Genomic DNA, 17359 nt, shown 5'->3' with positions numbered 1-17359 from the left:
CTACCAGTTTTGAACCGTGTGGCCTGTCCACAGAGATTTCTGTGCCTGAGGAAGTGCCAGGAAGGAGTGAAACTCTGGGGGTCAGCAAGGAAATAACAACAGAGGGAACTGCCCTCAATGAAAGACTCAGAAAGTTGCCCATGGGATGGCCACGAACCTCGGGTGTGAGCCCAGCGAGTGGCAATTGGTCCTTGGGGGTGGAAAGGGGCAGCTGGGCTTTTGGATCCGAGCAGTGGGCTCACTGAGAACTGCTGGTGACTGATACACCCATGGGACCCAGCATCGTGCCACCGCCACGGCGAGCGACACCCGCTCGGGGTCACCGGCAGCAGGGCCATCTCCGCGTCCAGGCGGCGGGTCCCAGCTGGCAGGCAACGGGGATGGTGCTCGGCCGAGCCACGGTTGCCCATGGCCCATCGTGCCTGGCCGTCCCTTTTCCCTCTAGGTGGAGTTATTACACATCAGATTTCAGCTTGCTCCATGTCAGACCGCTCCTGCAGCCAGGCAGGTGATGAGGTCCCCGCTGTGCTGCCTGCATCCCCACTGCCTCGGCGCTTCCCGGGAATTTCATGACCTGAATTTAATGAAGCCCAACATATCTCGGAGGGTTTATGCTTGTGTGCTGCATACGTGGGACAGGAAGGATGTGCTTTGGGTGTGCATGGGTAGGGGAAGGACGGGGGGTGACTCCAAATGAAATGAGAGTGATAATGCAGGGATGTACCATGGGCTCCGTTGAGCATTATCCTTTAATTCTGCTTTATGAGCTTCTCCTTCTTCCTCTTACCTTGTGGTGCTGTTGGAGGGGAGAGAGGGGAGGCAGGAAATCCTGCAGGGCTATTTTTGAACTCTGGATTCGTTAACAGCGTCATTAAGGGACCAAGATTGACTTGGTCACAGAGGACTTGAAGGACAATTTGGGAGGTGTCGGATCCAGCTGTGCTCATTCCCAAGCCCTGTGGACATCTGAGACAGTTTGGGGTTTGGTTGCGGGTGCCGGGCAGGACTCTGCGCTGTGCCCCATGCTGTGCTCAGGGCCGGGTCCACCTTTGGGGCAGCGTGGCTCTTCATCTCTGCCACATGCTCCTGCTTCAGGGTTGGCAAGGTCTGTCTGCTTATCTTTTAGGTAATTGAAATTATTTTCTTTAGCTTTTCTTGTGCTGTTCTGCATAAAAGAAAAATAGAAGCGCTCGCCCAGTGCTCTCCCTGGTGCTCCCCCACCAGCGATGTTCCCTGCTCTCAGGGTCTCTTCCAGGACCCAGCACTTCCCAGCACTTTGGTGCTTTTGAAGATTTAACACCCCTTTCCCTCCACCCCCCTCCGTCATTTCCCAGTCAGTCTCAGACAAGTTCCCATCCGCTCTTGTTTATGGGAAGGGCAAAAATCATTCAGGAGATAAAACAGCCGCCCCCGGCCGTCACCCAGACCCTGCGGCGGGGCAGCTTGCCATCGAGTTCAAGGGGAGCCCCTCAGCTATAAAGCTGTGTCCTTTGAAGCGCCTGACACACGATTTTCAGCTGTGAGACGATGTGAATCAGATGTGGTCCCTCCAGATGGCCGCTCAGGATGGGGCACAGCGTAGAGGGACATGGAAGTGGCCTTGGGGCGGCTCTGTCCCTCCGGACAGACGGGAAAGAATGAGGACACCTTGGGGTCTGGGTTGGCCAAGGGTGTTTTTACATGTGTTTGCTCTGGGGGGAGGCGTCTCGGGGTGTTTCTTATTGTGGGGGGAGCCAGGTGGAGGGGATGAGCTGCTCTGATCGCTGGGCCAGGACCCAAGCTCTAGGTAGGGACCATCTGTTTGGGTTGTGTTTGGTCTCAGACCTGTTGCAGTGTACTCTCTCCTCCTGCTCTGCTTGAGCCTGGGCATGTCCCAGGCTCCCAGTGTTACGCCTTGCCAAGACTTTCTGAGCTGCTGCTTTCAAGGTTTACCATTCCTGAGAGTCCTCCTTGCCCTTGCTGCTCATCAGGGCAAAAACAAAACACCCAAAACTCATTCCTCAAGGTGACCGGTAGCAAACAGCAGCTCTTTGGTTGCATTCCTGCCTAATTCTGCCCTGGGCAGCCCATTCCAACGCCCAACAGCCCCTTCTGCACAGAAATCCTTCCTCAGAGCCAGCCTGACCCTGCCCTGGGCAGCTTGAGGCCATTCCCTCGGGGCCTGGCGCTGGCTCCTTGGCTCCAGAGACTCATCCCCCCTCTCTGCCCCCTCCTGGCAGGGAGTTGCAGAGGGCCAGGAGGTCTCCCCTCAGCCTCCTCTTCTCCAGACTGAACCCCCCCAGTTCCCCCAGCCGCTCCCCAGCAGACCTGTGCTCCAGACCCTGCCCCAGCTCCGTTGCCCTTCTCTGGCCACGCTCGAGTCATTCAATGGCCTTTTTGGGGTGAGGGGCCCAAAACTGAACCTGGGGATCGAGGGGCGGCCTCCCCAGTGCCGAGCCCAGGGCTCAGATCCCTTCCCTGTCCCTGCTGGCCACGCCAGTGCTGACACAAGCCAGGATGCCATTGGCCTCCTTGGCCCCCTGGGCACACTGCTGGCTCCTGTTCAGCCGACTGGCAATCAACCTCCCCAGGTCCCTCTCTGACTGGCAGATGACCCCCCCAGTCCTGCTCCTGGGCTGGATGTGGGGAGCACAGCCAGGGCTTCCCAGTAGCTCCGGTGGGATAAAGCACTGCGGGTTATGCTGGAGATGCTCGACACCACCACATTATCCCCCTGGCCCCTCCTGCTTGCTCCTGTGCCTCCCTCTGGGATGTGTCCCCAGGCAGGGGACAAAGGGGAGCAATTCCCAGCTAGAATCACTCACGTGAGTCAAATTTCTAACCCAGATCCTCTTCCATTTCTTTTACGCCTCCTTTCCCAGGCAGGAAATCAAAGCTCAGCTTGCTCATTAGGGGCTGACCAGCTGCTGACCAAAAGCCCCCCCCCCCGAAAAAAAAAAAAAAACCAAAAAACCAGAGCAAATGCTTTATTTGCTCAAACTGCTGCTTTCTCAGAGGAGGGGGAGTGGGAGTCCTCCAGCCAGAGGCTTCCCACCAGCCGGGGATCTGCAGCTTTGCCGGGAGCCGACAGCGCAGGGAGTTCCGTTTCCAGATTTTTGTCTTAACTATGGATGAAAGGGAAAACTTTCCCCATGATTTCAGTATCTGACAGGTTCTTGCATACTTGAGTCGCTGTGAAATATGGGGTTGGCCTTTCCGAGTCACTTGGGTTCTAGCAAAATATTTTGATACTCCTGTGTTGAGCCGAAAAAAGAAACACCCCCTCCCAAAGTGCAAACGCCGCAGGCCTTTATGATCAGATAAAATGTTGATCAAACCGCTGTAAGCTCCCCGCCAGCTTTTTCAGGGTGAATTGGTCTTGTTGGGTTTTTTAATCCTTTGTAAACTGGTATTTCCCATCCTCTCCTTCCCCAGCCCATCAGCGTGGCTGTACCCGGGTGAGCTTTCAGCTCCCACGGGGAAGGTTTGGGTTTGCATCTCCGGGCCGTTGCAGAACCGAGGCCTCGATAACACCCTGGGAAATGTCCCCGTTTGTGTCCTGCAGTTATGAAAACCAGACGGGGGAGCTTAAGAGAAACTAAAGGAGCAGTTTCAAGGAAGGGGGGGAGGGAGACTGAAGCCTGAAATATGTCGAACAGCTGGAGGGATGCAGAGATTTCAAAGGCAAGGCTGGGATGCCAATCAAAACGGGAGCAGGCTTGAGGCCGGGCTGCCCAGACCACATTGCACTGGTGCTTACGGGAAAAGATGCAAGCCAAAAGGCACTTTTTTTTTTTTTTTTTTTTTTTTTTAAAATCTATAACATCCAGCAGATATTTATAGATCTTTTATCTCTTTAGTGCCTCGGTGCCACAAATAAAAGCATACAGTGCTTTTATGATACTTAAAGCAAACAAATAAAAACCCCACTGGTTTCCAGAAAGGTTTTGAGCCGTGCGAGCGTGGTCACCAATCAGTCTGAATTTAATTAGACTGATGAAGTTGGTGCCGTTGCTGAGGGTTTTGGCTCTTAACATCCTTTCCTGCATTGGAGATGAGGGTTAATACACCCGGGAAGTGAGGGTTTCTCGGCAGCAGACAACTCACATCTGCATGTGGTCTCCTCTCTGGGCCGGATCCTGGCTGGTGGTGGCGACGCCTGGTCTGGGTTTCCTGCATCCCTGGTCAACGCTGAGTAAATCCCTGGAGGCCCTGAGTGGCCTCGGGGGTGCCCAGGGCCCCTCTCCGCCAGCTCACGCAGCACACAGGGCAGGTCAGGGTAAATGGTTGGACTGGATGGTCTTCAAGGTCTTTTCCAACCGAGATGATGCTGTGATTCTGTGAAAAAATGCTCACTGGGCTCCCGGCCCTCGATGCTTGACAAAACAAGAGGCTTGGAGGGGCCAAACAAGGCAGAGGAAGGCTCTCACATTCCCCCAGTGGTGTAAGCACCGGGAATTTGGGAGATGCCTTTGCACCCAGCTGACCCCGAGGAGCTGGCGTCGGCCACCCGGGAGCCCTTTCCTGCCCCGAAGGCTGGAAAGTCCCCAACGTTGCTTCCCGCAGCGCTGAGGCGCTGAAATGACTCATCCACTTTGGTTTTACTATGGATTAATTTGAGGAGCTTCCTTCAGCCCCTGACCGCTGCAGGAAAGCCCCACTGCCCGGGGTGGCCATCCCATGGCAGAAGGAACAGAGGGGATTTTGGAAACCAGCCCCATGCTCCCACGTGTCCTGGTTGTAAGCAATAACCTAGCTCCTTTTATAGTGGTTAGGGGTCATTTTGTGTTATTCCCCACTCCAGAACCAACAGCTTCCCCAAATAGCCTCTTTCCTCCATTCACAGTGGCAGGACGTGCCCCCATACCCAGGCCATGCAGCTCTCACACCCCCCCCTTGCTGCAGGCAACAGCCCACTTCGGAGATATTTTTTTGCTTTATTTTTAAAATCTCCACGGGTCTGCGAATCTCTTCCCCGTACAAACCTCTGCTGTTCCGGCTTTAAAACCTCTATGTGACTTGTCCATCTGCACGGTATTAAATTACTTGGGCCTTAAAAAGCTGTATGAATCCTAGCGACCCCAGCCGATCCCTTGCTCAGACAGGCATGCAAATCCCCTGCGTGCATTAAGTGAAGTGGGTTTTTTCACCCTGGCAGCCGGTTTGCATCAGTACCTTTCAGTGAAGTGATTTATTTTTTCCTTTCCACCCCCCCTTAAGGTCCTAGAGCAGGGTCAGCAAGGGAGGAGCATCCATCCCCCTGGCCCTGCTTGCTGTTGTAGGGCTGGAGTAATCCCATCTTCAGGCACCTCTGCTGCTTGTTTTGGTTAAACGGGGGTTTAACCAGCCCTGTTGGCCCTGAGCCTCCCCCCCCATCATGTGCTTATCAAAATACTTCGAGATTTTTTTTTTTTTTTTTTTCCCCAGGGTAGCTACCAGTTTGTGGATGTCAGACAGTTACTGCTCTTCTTCCCCAAGGCTGAGTCACCTCAGGGCGCTGGGAACACCCACGGGCTGGTTTTTCTTTGGTTTTGGTTTTAATTTGGTTTACTTTGTTGTTTACCCTATAGGGTCAACCACAGCCAGATTTCACTGCATCAGCAGAACAAACCTCTGCGTCTCCCTTCAGCGCTGAGAACCAGGATCTGCATTGCCTCAGCTTGCCAAGACTCTCCTCATCCTCCGCTGTTGGCTTTAATGCCCAAACACCCCCAAAGTCACCCAGCCTCTGTCACTCCTCCCCAGCACATCCCTGGACACCTTCTGCACCCACCACATCCTGGTTTCCCTTTGACTCAGCATCACCCCACAGTCCTCATTGCCCTCGTGCCGGCTTGCTGGCACTGCCACATGTCCCTGGGGTGGGTCATCCATCCCCTCCCGCGGGTCTAGCTCTTACCACCTCCTTCCCCAAACCATCTTGCGACGTGCTCCCTCCTCACCCCGTGTCTGTTCTCAGCCTTTCCCACCCGTGCTGTATTTTATCTGGTGTTTCTCCAGACTTTAGGTAAACCACAGATTTTCTTTTTTTTTAATCCCCCTGCCCTCTCCACTCCCAACAGCTCATTTTCATTTCCATCTTTTCATCCAAAGAGAAAGGGAAGACATCATAAAAAACCCAGCAGCCTCCTTCAGATCACGTCGAAGCCCCCTGCAACCCCCTCGCTGCTTCCCAGCGTCCTGCAAGCGCCCGCACCGCTCCCCACTTCCCACCCAGCTTCTCTTGGCTCCCATCCTCGGGGGGGGCTGCGCCGGGAAGGTCTGCGGTCAAAAGCAGCCTTCCCATGCCCCTTCCCCGACCTCCTCTGCTTTTCTGCTCAGTATTTCCTGTCTCATTGCCTCCCCCAGCTGCAAAATCAGGCCCTGATTTGGCGTAGCAGAGCCCTGAGGAGGTGGCTGGGGATAGACAGATCCAGGGGGGACGCATTGCTCTCCCCCCTCCCCAACCTCTCCACGTTCACCTCGCCATCCTGCATAACCTCAGGCTATGAAATAGGAGGTAAATATTTTTCAGCAAGCCATCCCCACCACACGCCCAGCTTTGGTGCTATTCCAGGCCAGGTACGTTTTCTTTATTGCCGCGCCTCACCTGCTCCCGCATCCAGCCAAAAGCCCGGCGTGCGCACGCCGCTCCTCTGTTCGTGTGCCTGGAATTGGCAGGGAGCTGCCAGCACCCGAAAGAACAGACTCATGGACATGGGACAGGGTTGGAAGCATCGCTGGCATGTCCCGAGCACACCTCTGCCCTGACCATGGGCCCTTTTGTGCTGGGACACAGTGGGAGGAATTACCCAGCACCATCGGGCCACCCCTTCCCCATGCTTTTACGGAGCAAGGGTGGAACCCATCCAAGAGCGCGTGGGGCAAAAAAGAGAGGATTGCTGCAGAAATGCAACAGCGTGGGGGAAATGCATCATTTCCTTAGAGCATCTGCTTGTGAGGGAGCAAATTCAGCTTGTGCCTGGGGACGATGCTGCAGGCGCTGCCGTTGCCTGCCCCTCTCTGTCCCCCCAGACCTGGAGGTGACAGCGAGCAGCCATCCCCACCCACAGCTGGAGCCCCCCCCCGTCCCCCTCGCCTCCCTCCGGCCCCGTTGTGGCTCTGTCAGGTCGTGTCAGAAGAACCCAAAGCTGGGAGCTGGACCAGCAGCACGCCCGGCCCCAATCTCGGGGCATTTTTGCACATGGACAAACCCAATTTCATCTCACCACCCACTGAAAGGATGAAATACAGGATTTTAAGCCCGATTTGCAAACAGATCGATTTTCCTTCTTACCAATCGAGCCCAGCGTGTTGAGGCTGTTTAACCCCCATCAGCAGATGTCAAATTAGGTGCTGGCACGTGTCCCAGGCAGCATCCTTCCTGCATCCCCGGGCCGCTTCTCCACTGTCCACCCAGCCAGGGGATGGGGTCAACGCTGCTGTCAGACTCTCCTGCCTCATCCTTGTATTTTGCTTTGCTTCTTGGTTGCATTTTGTTTTGGCAAGCTCGGGCTGAGGCAGCAGGCAGGAGCACGGGGTGGCTGTATCATATGGGAGCCACGTATGGCTCTGCTGTAGCACAGTTGAACCACAAAAACTAAGAGTGGCAGCTGAATATTAAATAAAAGATTTGACTTTTATTTAAAATAAAATGTATTTATACATAATCTTGAAACCACAAGACTATAGGAGCGCAACACTGGTTATTCCTCAGCATTAGGTGGGGCAGGAGATCCCTCCCCGTTAGCGTTAACGCGGCGCTGGCTTAACACACGGGGAGGTCCTGGCCCCCTGTATCAGTTATTGAGGGTGTTGTGGTGCAGCTCTGCACTCCCATTTAACTTAGATAAAAATTTACTGGACTGAAATTGGGGGTTTTTTTGTTTCTTGGTTACTCCCCGTACCCCTTACAGGCATACTATAGTTAATGCTGATACACCGGATCTATGCAATATTCTAGCTGGCTTGTGAGACTAGTTAAAAAAACTGTACAATTTTATAAAATTTGTGTTTTTTACATTAGTTACACAAAACCTATACTTCATAGACCTTTACTTCATATTGTAATGAAAAAGTTTGCATATCATAGGCAGAACAGTGACTATGCTGGTGAATACTAAAAGTGTCATAATACAATATGGTGTAAAAATAAAATAAAATTAAAAAAAGACAATATAAATGATTATCAAAAGGCAAGTTAACAAATAAAACCAAGCTATAACAGACTAACAGAAGATCATCTTCAAGGCCACTCGCAACTATCTTCAAAGTCATGTCAGGCACCTGTAGCAGTCCTGGCGCATGTAGTGTAAAAGGAGAGATGGCAAATCTACTTATGGGTAGGACGACTTCAAAAAAGGTCAAATGTACAGAATAAAAAACACAAAAAAAGAGAAAGAAAACACTCATGCATTAAACATGATAAATAGACTTCATATAGGTTAAGCCCTGGATGGCTTTACAAGAAGATGGCTTAGAGTTCTCTTAGAAAATCGGGTATTTTAAGTCAGTCAAATCTTATCCTGATCTGCCCAGATCCTGTATCTAAAGGCCAGTGGCACCTGGCCCGGATACAGTCTTGTTATAGCAAATTAACAGAAGTGCTCATTAGTGCACACAGATTAACTGGTCTGGTAATGCAAAAATTTTCATGATAAAAAAAAAAAAAAAAGATACATTTCAAGCTTACTTTATTAAGCAGCATATTTCAAAGAACAGCTTTTTAAAGTTAAATATTAATATGGCCATAGGGTTTCCTCTCGGTGTTCAGTCCGTGGGACTCACACCCAACCACTGGTCAGTTTGTAGAACATTTCTTCATCTAAACTCTCGTTCTGATCTTTCGCTCGTGTCGACAAGAAGATGTAGCCGCCGATGAACTCGTGAACCACTTTGCAATCCACCTCCGTGCAAATGAAGGACACCCGAACGTCATCTGCAAACTCCACCGTCACCTAGAGAGCAAAACCACAGGGGTTAGCTTCACTGATATTCCTTTCTCCCTTTTTTTTTTTTTTTTCCTTTTGTTAACCCAGATGCTTTTTCTGTTGCTTAAGCAAAATCCGGCAATGTGAATGATGATATGGATTCATTGATCCTTATGGCTCCCTTCCAACTTGAGATATTCTAGGATTCCACGACGCAATTTTTATTCAAATGTTCACATACAGAAATACCTTTCATTGCCTTTTTTATTAACAGATTTTTATTTAATTTTCTATTTTATTTATTCACCTATTTATTTAATTCTCCCGTGACTCAGAGATAATTACCGAGCGTGTTTGCACCTTCTCATCAGTGAGCACGCGGTGACATCTTTGCTTCAAGAGAGAGAAACCAGCCACAGACCTGCTGCGGGCTGGGATTTCTTTCCAGTTTTCCCTGCAAGTGCATTCTGATTTTGTGAACTGAAGTGTGGCTGTAGAAATGCTTTATGAGAGCTCGTTTTGGAATGACTGAATAGACTGTCCATTTATTGACACCCGTTATTTTTTTTGTCAACCCATCACTGACAGCTCTGTGGGAGGGACGGGGATTCCCAGCAGAGTATCCTCACTGAATAACTGGAATATCTGGGCTTGCAACTGGGTTGAAACAAAGACTCTGAGGCAAAGAAGGGACTGAATAATTTCTCCATCAATTCTTAACGAGCCGCAAACTGCAGGAGAACAGCCCTCAGGTATCCCTGGCAATTTTAATTAGATGTTCTGCCAAAAAGGAGCACAAAAAGTTTGTGCATCTGCATATAATGGCTGGGTAAAAGCCCATCTCAGAGCCTATGGGAAGTGTCTACTCTTGCTTTTCGTTACTTACACGAAAGTCTAAGCTGTACTGCAAATAAAAGGCATTTTAGTATGGATAAGGCCCAGTACATTTATGTTATTGGTTAGGATCAAGCCCGAGCATCAGTTCTGAAGTTTGATTTTATTTAGCTGCCTTTGAGTGGGTGTTCAGAGACTGGAGAAAATCGTTATGCATGAAGCGTGTAACTGCCTGTGTTGGAAGAAAGATTCAGGGTTCTCTTTTTCTTTTTAAGTCTCATACTCAACTTCACCAATAGTTAGGACAAGCTCTGCTACATCCCCAAGGAGGGTGGAAGAGCAGGGAGGAGAAACGCTATTACCTCAACGCAGCTGGATGGGCCACACTTTAGAAAACAGCGACGGGAAAACCTGACTTTTAAAAGCTGACTCACAAAGCCGACTGAAAGTAAACCCCAGAGCAGCGCCTGTCTCACGCCGTGCAAGCCAGGGGGGGCAGCGGCCGAGGTGTAAAACACGAACTCACCATTTTAATCTCCCAGTTCACGTTCCACTGCTTCATGTTGCTGAACCGCCAGGTTTTGACGGCATCACCCGTGCTGGCGTCCATCCGGATCAGCCGGTTGTAGGCGATGCCGATCAGCTCCTCCTTCTTGCCCCCCTGGAACCTGCGACACGGCGAGGGATTAATAAATAAATGCACGCCTGCCATCCACGGCCACGCGTGTTAAATTCGGCTGCTGAGCTCACTTATCAGGTTTATAAGTTGAGGCAATTAACGCTTTTAATTTCATTTCCAGTGCAACTTCCACAGCTAAGGATGTGCCGCGTATTTAATGTCTTTATCGATGAAATTCCTCCCGTTCTGCCCAGCAGACCCACCAACCTTGCAATGAAATGAGTGATGCCGAACTCCGGCAGCGACTGCCAGGCTTGAATAAACCGCATCTTTGCCTCGATGAGACTCATCTGAGCGACGTTCTGGTGGGCTTCCAGGATGCGGGCCGTGATCTGCGGGCGGCGAGACACACCGGCTTTAGGCGAGGGGGCTCGTTCGTGGCATCACGACCGCCACGCCGACGGGGAACGACTCGGGAGGTGTTTGGGTGCCAGCGCCGTTATGAGCGACGCAGGTGATCGATAAATTCTACCCCGAGGTCTTATTTCAGCTGTGACTGCTCAAACCCTGCGACCGCGGCTGATAAATGTGGAGCTGCTTTTGCTTCGTAGCTCCGGACGTATAAAAGCAAATATAGATCTGAGCTGTCTGGAGGCAGAGAGTGCTCAGGCTCAGTTAATTTAAGACGCAGGATGTGAGCAAACGGCGGGGCAAATTTCAGGTGTAGGGTTTCAACAGAAATCACTGGGGACCGTTATAAAAAACCAAACAGGGCCCAGATTTCTCTGGGGGGGTGTGTGTGTGGGTTTTGTTAGTTTTTATCATTGCTGCTCTCCAAACCAAAGGGGTTCTAGACTATTTAAAGTTTTATCTTAAATTTATCTTAATTTTATTGTTGCTGTCACTTACCAAGTCTCTTACATAGCCTGGCTGTAGATGGCAAGGCGAAAAAAAAAAAAAAAGGAGGCAGAAAGAAAAAAAAGCGATCAGAAATACGGCAACAAAGCAAAGAAAAAGTGTAAATTAACTGCAAACCAAAGTTCAAGCAAAAAAAACCACATGCACAATTTCTTAGGCAGAAAAGCAGCCAAAGTGAATGTAAAGATGGAGAAGGGACAAGCGAGCAGAGATCTGCTGCTCGTGCCAGCCCCGCCTGAGCACCGGTGTGGTCCCGGCTGGCAGGCATTGCGTAGAGATGGGTTTGGTCCTGAGCTGGGTTTGGTCCTGTTGGTGGATGAAGGGGAGGGTGAAGCTGCCAGCTCAGAGCAAAATCCTTCTCCTCACGCTCCTTCCCACGCCTCTGCACAAACTCAAGCCCACTTGCTCGCAGAGAAGCTCAACAGGAAGCTCCCTATGGGCCGTTGGCTCAATAGCTCCTTTTATTTGAGATATGCAGTGAAATCGTGGGGATGCTGCTTGGGGTGACAACTGGCCGGAGGGCAACATCAGCCAGGCTTCCTGGGGATGGAGCTGGCTGGACGCTGCTTCGACACCGAACCCCAGCAAGGCACCCGAGAGCTGCGAATATGCTTATTTTGGGTTGGTTTGGGGTTTTTTGGCATTTAGGGTTTGGTGCTCCCCAAACCCAACCTGCCAACCCTACGCTGCTGCAACTGTATGTGGAGACAAACACCACTCGAGCAGCTCTGGGGCTGGCGTGGGACCAAGCACCTCTATAAATCTTCCAGCAAGGCCCACTATCAGTCCCCATTTCAGCACCGGTTGTGGGCTGCACAACCTCTTCCTCCTCCTCCTCCTCCTTCCCCCATGCCGGGGCGTGGAGGGACCCTTGCAGCTGAATTCCTTGCATTCCCTTGCAGCCTCCATCCCTCCGTGTCCTCCCAGCGGCAAACATCCCCTGCTGCTGCAAGCTCTGCCTCTGGCCATACAAAAAAAAGCCTAAATCTGCCATTTAGCCGATGTCTATGGGAGACCCAGCGCTTGCATCGTGGCCACGGGCCTGGCTTGGGGCAGGGCGAGGGCTTGTGCCTGTCCCCCCCCCTCGTTTGACAGGGGTTATTTTTATAATGAGGATACCTGCATGGTAAGCAAGTTCTGCGAGCTAGTATTTTTCCAGGTGCCTCCACTTTACTGAGTTCAAGCCTAGAAGGTATTATATATGTAAAAATCATCTATTTATGCAGCCTCTCCTCCATCCAAGTGGATATAAAGGCTTATTCAGAGGAATAATAAGGGCTATATAAAATATAACCCACTGCCAGGAAATCATCGTGCTGTGCCAATAAAAAGTTATATTTTTCCTGCTTCTCTGACTTGCAGCCTTCTTCTGGGTTTGGAGAAATCGTATCTAGCCACAGCCAGGCCGAAGCACACAGGCTGCAAAGCTACAGCTGAATGATTAAGTCACTGAAAGGCCACGGAGCAATGCCTTACTTATTTTTGCTGCTGTCCTGGCATATAATGTCTTTCAGAAAGTCATGCATTTATTTCCAGCGCAGAACAGTTCAGCCCTGTCATGCACGGATCGAATGTAGCGTTGGGAGTTCAAGCGCAAGTCACAGCAACTCAAAATGAAGCAATGTTTCAAGGACTGGCATTTGGAAGTAGTGGAAAAGCAAAGAGAGAAATATGCAAACCACATTACAGCCAAGTCTGGATAAAGCACTGCAAGCAACTGCAACTCCGCTGATCCTGAGGATTTCTGCCCGGACTCTGTGCAAGGGAAGGGGTTTTAATCCCAGCACCGGGGACTGATTTCATCTCATCTCTGCTACGTCTGCACGGGGAGAGATGGGGGCAGCTGACCCATGCTTTGCTGCACCGTCCCTCGGTCCCAGCAGGAGCCAAAAAACCCCATTCCCCCGTTTTAAACCATTCGCCGTGTTTTTAAAATGAATTAAAATAAAATTAAAAAACGTATTTAAAACAAACGGTTCCCTGCTGCCGAGGCGGTGTACGTGCATAGTAATACAGCAGAATTAAGGTCGTGGGTGCCATCCCCAGGTGCTGGATCGAAACCACGCATTTCAGTCGGCATCTCATTTTAGTAACCGCGTGCATCCGATTAGGTGACAACACCCGACACCCGCAGTGTTAAACGCCGGCTCGGGGGCACGGTCAGCCCCGTCCACACCACCACCACCACTGGGAGAGAGGGCCAGCACCTACCTGCTTGTTCTTGTACTTTTTCAGGTAGCGAGGAGAAACCAGACACTCGGGATTAATGTCGGTGGTGATTTGTTCCGGGATCAGCTGTGGGTCTGGGTTCAAATGCTGCATTTTCAGGAAGGAGAGGATGTTCTGTACTTCCATGCCGTAGGAGCTGTCGGCCATCGTCTTGCCCTTGGAGGCCAGGCGGCAGGCGGCCATCCAGCTGGCATACTGCGTCTCCTGCCCCCCCGAAACAGAGACCCACACCTGTCAGAGCCATGGGGGTGACACCTGCCCCCTCTTTTTTCCCCCAGTAAAACTTCAGGGAGCCGTTATCTCCCTTCCAGCCCCAGGAGAGTCAAGTGTGCACAAAGACAGGCAGAAACCTAGCCAACGTGTAAAGGGACAAAGCCAAGGAAGAGCAAGGGTTGATTTTCTACCCCAAATTCATTTGCGTGCTCTGAACGTCGAGATCAGATGCATTTGAGCGCATTTTGTCTTTTTTTTAATTAACACCAGCCACGCAGCACATCCGAGCACAAGCTGATGGTGGGCAAAGGGCGAAGAGACGGCCGGTCCAAGCGATAAACTTACGTTATCGCAACGAAGCCAGATTTCATTCATTCCCTCCGCCACCGGAATCAGAAGTTTGATGTTAAACTTCTGACCAGAGATGTTCACATCAGGGGTAACTTCACATCCTGCAACGAGGGAGCCAGTGTTTAACAGAGGTGTGAAGAAGTACGCTTTTAAAAAGCAGGGGGGGGAAAAAAAAAAAGGAAAAAGCAAAGCAATGCAACTGAAGGGTGTCCAACAGCATCTCAGTGCTGCAAAGGTCTTGCACCACATCTCCGATGGGACAAAGACTCTATGTAGCAGGAACAAGAACTGTCATATGTCTCTTTTTTCAAAGCGACAGGGAAAAACGGGAAAAAAAAACCTGATCTGAAAGCAATGAGGCCAAAGCTATGTGCATCCACAGAATTCATCTCATAGATCCTGCCCAGCCTCACGAATGGACCCAGTGGCTGGCAAACACCCTCTGTCCCCAGAATTTTCATGAAAGGGTAGGAAAAGGTGGCTGGATGGGTGCTGACTCTCACCCTGAAACCCCTATACATTATGTCAGCTGGGCATATCGCTGGTACAGGCAGTGGCGAGGTGTGAGCATCCCGCTTTCCGTGTCTGGAGAGAACTACAAGAGGTTGTATAAACACCAGGGGGTGATGAACTGAACCAGCCACGTTAGCCCGGGCGCTGCTTCAACGCCGCCTCCGAGATTTTTTAAAAGTGCCGTCACAGCAGATATGTCAAAAGCTCCCAAAAAAGTCCTGCGGGCTGGGCTTTGCTCTGACTGCAGCCCGAGGTCACTTGGCATCACATCTGCTCCTGCCTCCACGGGAAAAAAAAAAGAGCTCTCTGCAGTTTGGTGGCTGCTGGAACAGGAATGTTTAACTTGACATAAGAAAAGAGAGCAGCTGTAGGGATTTAAAAATTCATGTGCAAGGCTCACAAGGAGTGCTTGCGGCTGCTCACAAGCGGCACTGGCGAGAGGAGGAAAAAAATGTAAAGGCAGCAGAGGAAGAGAATGGTCTGTTCTCTCCAGCTCAAACTTAATTCTCTGCTGTGGGAGTTATTCTTTTGGATAGCCACGACAAAAAGAGCAGCAAGTTGCCCCCCCCATGGTACTGGGGAGCTGGCAGTGCTTCCCCTTGGGGTCACACGTACCACGTACTCGCTTCCTAGAAGTCTAATTATACACCATGCTATCAAACCCAGTCACCCTCATTCCTTTCAACATATTCACCCACCCCTAGGATAACAAGCCAAGAAGATAAAGCAGTGGGAAAACAAGGTGCAAGAGGAGCAGCCTGTTACTGGAATAAAACGCAACGGTGCTTACGCTTCTCTTACCTCTCAGGTTCATCTGGTGTGCAGGAGTCCCGTTGGCTTCCTCTTTGCTTTTATAGCAGGAGATAGAGGTATCTTTGAAGGTGCACCAATACGGCTTGTAGCCTTTCAACGTCAGCTTCTTGGGCCTGCCAGACAGGTTGAGGGACGTTACATTTGGTTTAAACTCCTAAACCTGACTGCTGTACCGGGAAACTCATTTCATCCTTGGAAAACGTGGGGTCAGCAGCCTGGGGTACGCCCACCCCTGGGAAAGTCACTGCCTGGGAGCTCTGCTACCACTCACCATCCTTTCACTGCAATGCTGGGTCAAGGAATTGAGCTGCAATTGCAAATTTGGACTCTTCAATCCCAAGGAGGTCCCACTAATTTGGGGCAAGGTGGGGGGAGCTAGAGAACTGTATTACAAAAGTAGACATGGCCACGAGTCGCTGCAGAATACGCCTCTTCACCTGCCACGTTAAATTGGAACCGTTTTGCTCAAGCTCTGAAAGGAAGAGGGACTTCTAAAAGAATTCTCCGTCAAGCACATGCACGACTACACTTGTTTTCTTTTTAAATACTCCATTTCGCACCAGAAAAGGTTCAGTTCTTTTTGGTAGAAACACGGATTTTGCCCAGCTCTGCAGAAGCCCGGCAAGGCTGCAGCAAAGCGAAGCGGCCACCCGACAGGGTGGCACCCTGAGTCTGCTCATCCCACCACGAGCCCAGGACCCTTGTAGAGCTGCAAGTTTCTGATTTTTCTTAACCCCTCCTAATTTCTAAACCTTAATCTGCAGTTCCTCACTGCAACGCATTTCTCTTATCTCCAATCACAGAAAGAGCTGCTGAACCCTCATCTGCAGGGATCAAATATGCGACGGTCCCCGAGTCCTCAGGGCTCTGCACTTTCATTTCCAAGCAAGAAGCGTGTTGGGGGCTGCTTGGGGCGTGTGGGTCAGGAGGATATTGGGGTGGTGGGAGGGAAACACGGCGTCTGCCTGAACATCACTGCTCCCACACCTCTGATGGGACATCTGAGGCATTGCTGCCTCCTCCTCCTCCTCTTAAAGCCCTGTGTGGCCACACAGCTCTGCCCTGTGCAAACTTTACAACCGCAGTTTCCTTTGAAAGCTGCCTCCCACTACAGAAGGAGTCCCCAACTTCCAGCCAAATCATCCTACACGTGCACGTTTTTCCATCCTTCACTTTGCATCCTTTGCTAAAGATGCTTTAATGCATCTTGACTGTCTTGAGCTTTTTTGGGGGCTTCTTTAAATTGCAGGCAGGGTATTTTGGTTGGCATGGGCAGTAATGTGGCTGGCATGGGAGACAGAAACATCCCGAGTCTCTGCAGCAACACCAGACACGTACAGGGACATACATACAGACTAGGGAATATTGCAGCTCCTCCCCAACTAAAATCTGACAAGAGGCACATCTGAAGCTGGGCCAGCTCCTAACACTGCATCATTTATTTGGGTTTCTGGCAGTAAAATTCTGCCCGGCCCTCATTTTCAGGAGAAAATGGCAATTCTGTGCTTCCCTGCTGCAGCAGGACAGCCTCAAATCCCAACCCTGGGGATCAGGCTTGCATCGGGTGAAGAACCAGCAGCTTCTTGCTGCTCCATCTCTTGCCCCACCAAGTGGTGCATCCAATTTACAAGCAATTAGCTCCTCGAGTCGTGCTTAATTTTACTGGCAAATGAGCACATCAAAACAAAGAGCAAGTTGTTTGTTTGTTTATTCAAGGGGGGAAAAAGCACCCACTCACATGCTGGGCACAGGCTGCAGCCCTGAAACTCTGCCCCAGTTACGACAGACCACAAGCCCAGATGGATCAGGAGACCTTATTAATTTGCCTTCGGAGAGGGAGAAAGAGTTTTTCAGAACAGAAGTGCTAGGTTCTGGCTCCAGAACCAAACAATTAATAAAATAAAGGCTTGTTCCAAAGCTATTTTTCTGCCTACAGCTCTTCTTCTATATCCTATAGCTATGCTGTGAAATCTCATCATTA

At 50.8% G+C, this 17359-nt stretch overlaps 1 protein-coding gene across 5 annotated transcripts in view; it reads right to left on the bottom strand.

The window, feature by feature from the left end:
* Window positions 1-7576: 7576 nt before the first annotated feature.
* Window positions 7577-17359, bottom strand: part of FERMT2 (FERM domain containing kindlin 2) — a 50871-nt gene continuing 41088 nt past the window's right edge. For 2 of the 5 annotated variants that reach the window (XM_074908933.1, XM_074908935.1), the window contains 7 exons: window positions 15367-15491; window positions 14047-14153; window positions 13471-13692; window positions 11251-11271; window positions 10609-10733; window positions 10249-10390; window positions 7577-8915 (listed from right to left, as the gene is read on the bottom strand). In XM_074908933.1, coding sequence (XP_074765034.1) covers window positions 8742-8915; window positions 10249-10390; window positions 10609-10733; window positions 11251-11271; window positions 13471-13692; window positions 14047-14153; window positions 15367-15491 — 916 coding nt within the window. In that variant the 3' untranslated portion in view covers window positions 7577-8741. Of the gene's footprint in view, window positions 8916-10248; window positions 10391-10608; window positions 10734-11250; window positions 11272-12566; window positions 13015-13470; window positions 13693-14046; window positions 14154-15366; window positions 15492-17359 lie in introns of those variants that run through there. The other 3 variants (XM_074908934.1, XM_074908936.1, XM_074908937.1) reach the window with 2 other exon arrangements.

This window comes from Athene noctua, chromosome 6 (assembly GCF_965140245.1).
Source record: "Athene noctua chromosome 6, bAthNoc1.hap1.1, whole genome shotgun sequence".
In the NCBI taxonomy this organism is placed as follows: Eukaryota; Metazoa; Chordata; class Aves; order Strigiformes; family Strigidae; genus Athene; species Athene noctua.
Note: the sequence above shows the minus strand (reverse complement) of the source record. Positions and strands in the feature narration are given on the sequence as shown.